An 11,274-nucleotide genomic window follows, 5' to 3' on the forward strand; every position below is an offset into this window, starting at 1 on the left:
CATTTTGTTATGATTGTTTGAATTCAGAACTAACTACGAAAGATAGGATGGAACAATGATGGATGGAGAAACATTAAATTTTTCTTTGTATGTACACTGCTAGTGCTTTTTATAATGCCCTGGATTTGATGATTAAATATTTCTAATTCTATTCTTTGAAAAATCTATTTTTCTATACCTATGATATATTATAATTGTGATTTACGGCACTGAACCAGAAACTGAAATTATATAGACAAATTATCTTATGAATTTGCGTTATTGTAGATATATAGATTAATTAATTAACATGGATTTTTAAAAACAAAGTAACACATTACCACAAAAATAAACAAACGTAAGGTTGTGGCAAAAGTAACAGTAATATTGATTGATTTTGACATATCAATATGTTAGTAATACTGTATTTCTTTGAATCCAAGATGTCGTTGAGAATATTAAGATGCACAGTACATTGAGAATAAAATTTTAATTCAAATTTAAGGCCCAAAGATATATATTGGTAATACAGGTACTTTATTAGAACAATACCATATACTATTACATGTACATTGTTGATACATTATTGTTACATTTACCATTAACAACATTTCATTAAGGGTGATTTTTCTTAACACCAGTATTTCAATAAAATATCGAGGAAAAACTAGATTATTGAAATTCTATATTTCACTATTATATATTACACTAATTTCGTGGTATACATATATACTCGAATTCAAGATGCCATTGAATCCAATGCGCACCTGAATTTTCAACATCCAAAACCAGAAAAAAGATGCACTTTAGATTCAAAGAAATACGGTATTATACCAATCCAACAACTTGCTTGGTAGGCAAACTCATGGAGTAGTCAAATCATAAATCCTGGATCAGGAATTCCTTTACGTGTGTCCATTCATGAATTTCATCTAATCATCATTCAACCTTATTGTTACATTAGCCTAAAATGAAAACAAAAGGTAAAAGAAATGCAAAATGCATATGAAAAATGCAAATTTTAATCTTATTTTTTCTAAAAGTTTCCAAATCAAAGCAAAAGGAATAATGGTAAAGAAACTGTTACATATAATTCAACATTAATAACATTCTATTCCATATAAACAGGTAGATATGTACAGGGCATCCCAATGAAATGTACACACACTTTGAATTATTATAAAATAAGTGTTTATTAAGATTCCTTTCATTTTCAAAATTTAACAAAATCTACAGACAAATAATTTTCTTTGTTGATGCCAGTTTTTAAACTGGTCCAGGCACTGCTGGAAAAGGTAAACAACTGAATTGCAAATACCAAGAATCTATCATTTTGTTTATTATTTGTGTACATTCTTGTCTAATGGCTGCATTCAATGTATCGACTCTTGCCAGTTTTGTACTGTAATTATATTTCATGTATCTGTATACAAAAAGTCTACTGGCATGAGGTCTGGTGAACACGGAGGGTACTCTTCTGTACCCCTCCAGTCTGGATCATCTCCATTGAGAGCATGGACTATTCTTGGAATGTGACTCTTGATTTTGAAATGTGTATACATTTTTGGGGACACCCTGTATGTATATATGTAATAAAACCATCATCAATACAACCACCAAATCAGTTTCCTAACCGTAAAATTCCAGCTAAAATTTACATAAAAGAATAATTTTTGGTTCAATGCCTTGCTAGAAATATACTGAATACCACAACCGCTTGAGTATGCCGTGTGTGATTGTGTATCACGATTATACATTTTTAACAATAGAATCAGACTAAATTTCTTGTAACTTTATCAAGATTCAAATATATGTACCAGGATTTTAAACCATTATATTTGTGAACATAAATTACTATCTAGCTAATGGCATTGCCATTTAAAGGTTATATAATCTTACACATGTGGGTAATTTCTTTATATATGACAAATATATTATGACAATTATGAATCTATCGACTACTGTGGCAAATGTTTTACTGAGAATAGACCTAAAGGAAACAACATTAAAATAAATGTATTTTGTTTTCAATACTGTATTTACATGAACTTTTGAACTTGAATAACCATGCATAAAATGCAATTAATATGCCTTTCGGAATACTTCCATTTCTGTTTTCACATATGAACCTAATTTAACCTACACCCTGTATTTCCATGGAACAAAATTTTTTACAGTCCGTAAGTAATTGCTACATTGTTTTATAGTGCAAGGACAAGTTTCGCAAATTCCAGAACTATTGGTGCATATATAAATGTGTACAATATAAAAGTGTACTTGAACAAGGGTAATAATTGATGAAAAGGCCGAGTTATTACCGAAATAAACTTAGACATGCTAATCTTTAATAATTAGCATCTCTGTGCGGGGAGGAACCAGGCAACGTCGAAGTCTACTGTGTTTCAAAGACAACAGATCCCATTGCTGTAGCACTGCCAGAGACAATTCCATGCAGGTAAAACAGTGATAGCGAAAAATCAGGAGGCCAGGCTAGCTCGGTAGCTCAGTGGTTAGAGCAATGGCACGGTATGCCAGACACCCGGATTCGAGTCCTGGTCGAGCCTGCATTTTTCGCTGAAAATTTCTACGCAGTATTAGACATGAAAGATTACATGAACTTGAATGAGCTGAAATAATAACTAAAGTTTAATTAAACATAATCCCCCCCGGTAAAGATAGGAAACTGTTAACAGTACGTTCCCTATTTCTCCTAATAGATGAATAGGAAAATGTAGCCCGAGGATAAATTTACGGTTTGGTTACATTTTTTTTTGTCTCGGCTGCCCCCTCTTGCTATCTTCTGAACTTCCTGATGAAAGTGAATTCTACACCAATCACCACTGGTGTTTCAATGTGGGTGTCCTTACAAGACCTGGCAACATTGAAGTGACAAGATTGTTAGAATAAAACTTCAAACTTACTTTGTTTGTTCGGAGCTGTATAGACTGGCTTCTATAGCCTGTTACAATTATCAGAAGTTTGTTTTTAATGCACTTTATGCATAGAGGCTAATTATTTAAAACCACTAAAATGTACTTCCATCAGGAAATGAGGCTGAATTGCATTATGTCATAATTGAACATTCAATTGCTTGTAAAATTATTTATGTATGAAAATGGAAGATCAGACATCTTGGAAATAGGATATAGTTATGTATTGAGTCTTTGTTAGTGTGAATTCTCATGATCAACTTTATTCCATGAAGAACCTACATATGTGTAAATTAACCTCTGTCAGTATACATGACAGGATATTTTTATTAAAGGGAATTATGAACAACACCAATATGCAGTTAGTTATCATCTTTTGGCCTTTTTAGGCTAATCAAAAGAATGCATGATAATGAGGAAGGGGCATTTCCAAAGGAACACAACAACCAGGATGGGATTCAAACCCGGAAACCTTTGAAAGATCGTGGTTTGACTACTCAACACCCTTAGACAGATAATTCATACATGGCCTTCATTTGGAAGTCCTGCACCGTCCGGTCTGTCATCATGCTTTGGGCTCCGTCTATGGGATGCAACCAGGTTTGAATATCCTGGGGGGGGGGGGGGGGGGGGGAAGCGTAAGAACTTTACTCCCGAGATTTCGACCCGTGAACAGGATCGGTGGCCACCCACCATCCTGAGGAAATTGGGGAGCTATGAATGAGTAGCGCAACACGGTCAAGGAAACCTGTAATAACGACTGGGGGTTCGTCGTGCTGACCACACGTCACCCCATAACTGGTTGGACTATCTCTCACGTCGGCAGGTGGGAGCGAGGCTGGCAGTCAGTACGTAGATCCTGACCCTCACGGGCTCTTGTGAAACAGGTTATTATTACCGTAATTTGGAATACAGGTATAATAAGTTTGTGACATTTCATGAAGCAAGTAGAGCACTTCAGGGAGAGAATGCCTCGGTTCAATTTTTAGATGTTTATTTTGCTTCGGATTTATTGTATCTAAGGTTTATGAAATGGAAGTGAATGGTTTCCAAGACATTACAAATTCAATTCTGATAATAGTTAATAGCATTAGCAGATACACTGTAAAATATTTTCAAGCCACTATGGACTGTGCTTACAAATGGAAAATGGAAGACCGAGTCATGTTGAACTGTGAGCCAGCTTTCAGACCGAAGCCACAAATGACACATGTAACTTGGAAACAGACCTTCAAAAATGTATGGAACCTTCCATACGGAAAGTGACACAGGCTGTAGATGTCATCTCTTGCATGTCACTCAGATTGGGCCATTTTCTCTATACCGTGCATTGTCCCCCCTCAGTATGTTGATCTCGCATGTGCTTTTTATCAGATGGGAGGGGCCTACGTCGCTTGCATCACATTAGGCTGCTTTGTCGGCTTAATCTGTTGGCTGTGAGAGGTACCTACATGTGCATATCTCAAGGAAGGCTGAATCATTTAAGACTATGCCCTTCACCAATATTTATTTACAATTTCTGCAATGTGAGGAGGTGGATTGTGAGACTATTAAACACTGATAATATTATGACATGTTCTCGCAGTATCTGTAGTCTGGGTTCTTTCTTCCATGATCACTAACGTCACATTGCAGCATCAACAGCTATCATGGGGCTTGGCTCGAATTGATTGGTTGGTTGAATTGTTGTTTTAAGTCCACTTTATGCACAAATAGGCTAATCGGGATTGGACCTAAAAAAAAAGTGCTCCCCTGTGCTTAGCACCATGCCATGAAGGCGTATAGGGGGTGTGGGGGTAACGACAGTTTAAAATGGGATCCAAACCAATGTGCAATGTGCATCCACCAGGTATCGAGCCCTGGACCCCTTGAATGCAAGGCAACAACATTACCACTATGCTATCGGGGAGGCTCTTCACATGGATCTCCTTTACATGAACAAGAAAAATCACCACTGGAAGTTGGTTGCAGTTTGCGAACTCATTATTTTATTACCAATTCATGACACTCGTCACTTCAGTGTGAAACTTGCATCTCACATGTTACTTGTTGACGGTTTGAAACCTGCCGTAAAGTTGTGCATAGACTTCATCATCATTCATGCAAAATTTGCTGCTTTTCACTAAAGGGACACACTTTCTAAATACCCTACAGATTTTCCAATGTACACAATCACATTGCTCAACGAAGTTCATTTATTGCATTGTCCTTGCATAACAATGTAACATTTACTTCTTTACCTTTGTAATCTAGTGTACACATACAAGCATGTATTTCATATGAGTAGGTATCGTGCTTAAGATTTATGAATCGTTCTTACATCTCTCATCTTATGAGTATATCAATAGCTGTAAAGTTATGTATTAGTTAATTCGGCTTATTTACATACAAACATTCTTTCACAACCTACCTCATACAGGAATAAATATAATGCACCGAAATTTGCTAATGTATTCTTAACTATAGTTTGTTCGGGCGAATTGGAAAAGGAAGTGAAAAATAAAAATTATGAGTATTTTGGTTCTGTCACGTATAACACTCTTTTCATCCATCGCTGAGTATTGAACAACTCTCGCATATTCAAAAACAACTGTTAAACAACATTCCAACACAAGACAACTGAGAGTTGCACAATGCAACACTTACCATATCTTTCATAATCCAAACTCTGCAATTCAACTATTCCTATCGCAGAGAACTACTAGTTACTAGAGAGACTGACTACATACATAAATATCACAGTAAATACACTCCATAATTCGTAGTTTTGCATTTTGAGTATGAGTATGTCCACTAACAGGTAACATATTAAATATCTGTTAATAAACATTAATTTGATCCTACGGCAGCAAAAACATATAACATTTTTACAAACTATGTAGGAATGCAGCAAATGTATTAAATTAAAACTTGTACATTAAAGATTGTGCATAACAAAATGAAATTTCTAAATCACCAACTGTTCTACTTTACATTAGTAGTTGAATACAAAAATAATATTTATCTGGAAACTATATATTATGTGAATTGTTTATTTTGGAAATTCTACTCTAAGATTATTCTCTGAATACTACACATATTATAAGAAGCAAGTGTAAATGAAGTAAAAAAAAAAAACGTACAAAATACTAAATATACCTTTGGGTACTATCATTTCACCTTTATGTAATACAAATATTTATACACAAAGTAATGTCATTGTTAACTTCTTTATTGCGTAAATTATATAAAAAAACTTAAATGCTTCAAATACTTATATGTAATTAACATTATGAATGAGAATCTATTAAAGCTTCACAATATTCGTAACTCTGCTTATAACCACTGTACAAAAATGATCAAGAAATTCTTCCTGGCTATCTGCCATATATTTATGAATGTGTTTATGTTTGTGTGTGTGGGGGGCGGGGGGTTCGAATCATTCAGGAGCTAACACTATTATTAGCATATGTTAGCAGTCAGTAGTTTGGGTTTGGAATCTTGTACAATACAAGATAGCCTGGAGAAATCTCTTCGAAATTTGTCATGGGGAAAGACATACATACATATAGTTACTATTAATACAGAGAGCTTTTTACATTCATTATCACTGAAAATTCATTATGCAATGCAATACTGTCAATATGGAACTAAATCTCTTCAAGACCATCAATATTCTTCCTTTAGCCATGTAAATGCAGTATATAATATGTAAAATTTGGTTGTAAATTTTACATAATACCGTAAGGGAAATTTCGCACCAAACTGATCAGCGACACATACTAGTTGATATCGAACCAATTGATCACACTGTCTGAAACCTTAACGGCAAGACATGCTGCACAAGCCTGAATTCAATTGGTCAATCACCAAGTAACATGTGTCGCTTACTACTTTGGTGTGAAATCTCCATAAAGTATTCACATAAATTGACAAGGAAAAATAATTTTAACCTACTGTGTTCGAAATAAGCTGCAGAATTTGTGCACAGTAGTAATAAGAGAGAACATGAGAGTACTGCATATACACGATAATAAGAAGAGGAAGGGACATTTGTTCTGCAACAATCAAATACAAAGAAGTAGGGATGGGCTGATATGAAATTTTGGCTGCTACCGATAAATTACCAACATAAAATTTACCGATACCGATAACCAATCCGATATAAAATTAGAAATGGTCCTTGAAGAACCTGAAACGTTCATTCTCCTCCTTAATAAATGAGTGTTTCAAGGTGGCTGCAGTGAAAAAGAAATTGCATATTTAAACATTTACTTTTTTAGAAAGTAGGGCATACAACAAAATGGCAGAATTTTCCACTAAATTATCAGATATTTATCAATATATCAGATCGGTAATTTTACCGATAAACCGATGTGCCTATATCGGCCGTTACCGATAGAGTACCAATTAATCGGTTCCATCCCTACAAAGAAGACTAAACAGGAATTTCAGCTTATGGCAGAAATACTGTGAGCAGTTGGGCAGTGACAAGCTTTGAATAGTCCCAGTGTGCTTATACGGTGGTGAAATTTTGTTCTGGAGCAACACTTCTTTAAAGGTTTTTACCATCAGTTTCTTTAATCTAGTGCACATTTTAAAACATTCATTTCATTTATACGAGGGGGTGCTGAAAAGTTTGTAGCCCAACCCAGAAGGATTTCACGTGGAATGATGAAACCTTACAGTTTTAAAGAATATATCTTGGTATGTACACATGCAAATTTTCATATTAATGACGGAATTGTTATTGTGCTTTTAAAGCCCCTGAAGTGATCATGTGTGTCCAGCCAGCTAAGTTTACAAACATCGAGATCAGAGCTGTCATCAAATTTTTGTTCCACCAAGGAAAGTCGCCGAAGCAAATTCATGAGGAAATCCGTGGAACACTACGGGACTCTCCTCCATCATATGCAGTGGTGAAGAAGTGGGTGACACAGTTTAAATGTGGCGATTTTTCAACAGATGATGCTCCACGTGCAGGAAGACCAAAAACATTGACTGTCCCCAAAATCTTGGATGAAATTCATGACCTTATTCTTGAAAATCGCAGAATCTCAGCAAAACATGTGGCAGAGATTTTGGGCATTTCTCGGGAACGCGTTGGTACCATAATTCATGACGACTTGGACATGCGCAAGCTCTCGGCAAAATGGGTTCCCAAAAATCTGTCAGCAGATCAAAAGTGTGAAAGAGTGAGGACATCAAGGGAAGTCATTGGCAATTTTGAACGCAATGCTGACCAATTTCTGTCACAAATATTAATCATGGTTGTACCACTACGATCCTGAAACGAAACAACAGGCAATGGAGTGGCGGCACTCAGGTTCCCCTCGTCCCAAAAAGTTCAAGAGGCAGAAGTCGGCTGGGAAAGTGTTTGCAACATTCTTCTGGGATAAGGATGGAGTCATACTCATAGACTACCTGCCCAAGGGTCACACATTTAATGCAGAGTATTACTCTGCATTACTCACAACATTGAAAGACAAATTGAAAGTTCAACGCCGCGGAAAAATAAAAAAAGGAATTTTGATCCTGCAAGACAATGCCCCTGTCCATCAAGCACTGCAAACACAACTGACATTGCATGATCTAGGGTTCCAATGTCTAGATCATCCCCCTTATTCCCCAGATCTAGCTACGTCAGACTATTACCTATTCCCCAAACTCAAACAACACTCGAAAGGATGCCATTTTGGATCTGATAAGGAGGTGATTAGTGCTACGGAACAGTGGTGTGTGGAACAGCCTTCAGAATTATTTTTCACTGGTCTGCAAAAATTGGAGCACCGTGCAAGGAAGTGTATTGAACTTCGAGGGGAGTATGTAGAATAACTGTAAAATTTCATTATTCCACGTGCACTCCTTCTGGGTTGGGCTACGAACTTTTCAGCACCCCCTCGTACATAATTATTCTTGTATGCACATTGCTCACATTATGTACTTTCATTGTATTGAAATCAAAGCTACAAAAGCCAGCCTCCATGGTGGGATAGCACAGTGCGCTATGATGTCAGGGGTCCCGAGTTCGAATCCAGGCCTGGACATAGGTGTTCTTTGTGAGTGCCCCTTCATCAAATTCATCATATCATCACTCATCCTCATCTTTGCGATTAGCCAAGTGGCAGAACTGCGAAGTAAAATAAACCAAATCAATCAACGCAACAAAAAAGGGATTTTTTCCCTGGCTTTCTTGTTGGTTACGCACTAACATAGGACAGTGTAACTTTTGGATCAGTCCATTTGCAAATTAAAGGGAGCTGGGGGGAGGGGGAGTAGGTGATGATTCTCAGAGTCTTCGAAGTTCCAACACCCAATAATGCCATGCTGCCAATATTCATGAATACACTCTTCATATGTAAAGACAAAAATATGCAGTTCATGGTGGTTGCGGTAAACGCGGTTTGAAATTACTTACGTGAAATTTAAAAGATTTCGTACTTCCGCGTTGCACAATTTAATTGTTCAATCCTATTAATTTCGAAGATCCACTGTCTTCATTCACAAAAGGGTACGGCGTTTGAAGCGGAGATGGTACCGCGTCACTACATTGTTTGTTCCCGGGCGGCGGTAGTTGCGATTTTTCCCGTTCGGTAGCACTGGCGCACGCATCTTGGTTTGCGTCGTCTGCTTCCTGTTGTCCGGTGGCGTTGTCAGTTGGGGGTTGGGGGGCTGGGCCGTGTTGTTCGGTAATGTGCCGTTCCTGTTCCCCACGTGGCTGGAGGGGGGTCGAGTATGTGCATGGCATCTTTTCTTTTTCAGGTCGGGGATCTTTCTGAGGACAGGGTGCCAAGTTGGGTGTGCTTGTCCATTGTCCAGGTTTAGTGCTGGTTTTTGCTGGATGATGGCATGGGTTTCTTTGATGGTGTTCTCTCCCTCCTCCAACACGGCCTCAAATTCAACCTCCTAAATGACTCCCCCCCCTCCCTAGACTTAATCTGCTCTGCCGAAAAACTAACCAAGATGCCGAGTGTGTTCGCCTTATATGTGCTTCCATCATCCTCCGCCAACACGCCCAACCTACTAACAAACATAAACCCACAGTGCACAATAAACTAAGGAACACAACACAAGAATTCCGAAAGTGGCTACAGGACAACAAATGTTGGTGCATTAAATCGGACAAGGGTAACCAATACGTCATAATGGAAAAAGGCCAATACAGTGACAAAATGCAAGCAAAACTAAACTCTGATGGCTACAAAAAGCTGAAACGTGACCCCACGAGCAGATACAATACAGCCGTCTGCCGAGCCATAGATAACTGCGCCCTCCTTCAAGATAGTGAAAAGAAGAAACTAAGGAACACCCACCCCAGCCTTCCCTGTGCATATGGCATACCAAAAACTCACCAACCAGGAACCCCCTTGAGAATCATAGTGGCCGGCTTCAATCAACCAAGTGTCCACCTGACCAAATGGCTCCTCCAGAAACTGACCGCCCACAACGACAAACTCACCTACTGCCTAAAAAACAGCCTCGAAGCAAAAGAATTTGTCACCTCCTTCGTCAAAGCCGACAACTGCAAACTAGCCAGCATAGACATAGTGGACATGTACTCCTCCATTCCGATCAGCCTTGCACTTGACTCCACCAGAACATGGCTACTCAGCAATAGCATGCCTCCATTTGTAACTGATGAAATCTGCAACCTTCTACAAGCCTGCCTCACCCACAACTATTTCCAGTTCGAGGACAGTTTCTTCCACCAGACAGGGGGCCTAGCGATGGGCAACCCCCTTTCTGCACCCCTATCCAACATAGTGCTGCATGTGGCCGAGAAGTCAATTCTCACCCAAGCAGAGTTTGCTCATATAAGATACAAAAGATATGCCGATGACACCATAGTCATTTACAAACAGGAAGAGGACCTAACCCATCTCCTAACTGCCCTCAATAACATACATCCCAACATAAACTTCACCGTTGAAAGGGAACAAAATGGCCACCTCAACTTTCTCGACCTCAGCATCCGACGACTCCAAGACAAGTTCGTCACATCCGTATACATGAAACCAGGTTCGGGCACCCAGTATATCCATGCAAAATCCAACCACCCACCAAAACAGAAAGCTGGAGTATGGATGAACTTTTACAGAAGAGCCTTCACACACAGCTGCACGGAGGATGACCTGCAAGATGAAATAGCGTGCGTAACTGAAATAGGCCTAAACAACGGTTACACCGAGCACCAACTATCCATGTGGTGCGCAAAAACAGAAGCCCAGTTCAGACACCCAAGAAACAGAGATAACACGAACCAAAATCCCAAACCCAAATGGATCGCCTTTCCTTACCACCCCACCACATCTGGAAAATTTGCCAAGGCCCTCAAACCCTTCAACATCCGAGTAGCACACAAACCCATATCCCAAATCGGAAGAGC

General features: G+C 38.4%; 1 protein-coding gene across 1 annotated transcript; it reads left to right on the forward strand.

Annotated features, from left to right (window-relative positions):
* Window positions 1-7,666: 7,666 nt before the first annotated feature.
* Window positions 7,667-8,179, forward strand: LOC145978192 (protein GVQW3-like). The gene has a single exon (XM_083110633.1). It carries the CDS (start codon window positions 7,667-7,669, stop codon window positions 8,177-8,179), a length of 513 nt encoding a protein of 170 aa, XP_082966759.1.
* The last annotated feature ends 3,095 nt before the right edge of the window (window positions 8,180-11,274 follow it).

Source organism: Lepisma saccharinum, chromosome 24 (assembly GCF_977018435.1).
Source record: "Lepisma saccharinum chromosome 24, izLepSacc3.1, whole genome shotgun sequence".
NCBI classification, from domain to species: Eukaryota; Metazoa; Arthropoda; class Insecta; order Zygentoma; family Lepismatidae; genus Lepisma; species Lepisma saccharinum.

Bases quoted from the DNA above. Each gene is read 5' to 3' on its own strand.
- LOC145978192 (XM_083110633.1), top strand. From the start codon at position 7,667: ATGTGTGTCCAGCCAGCTAAGTTTACAAACATCGAGATCAGAGCTGTC.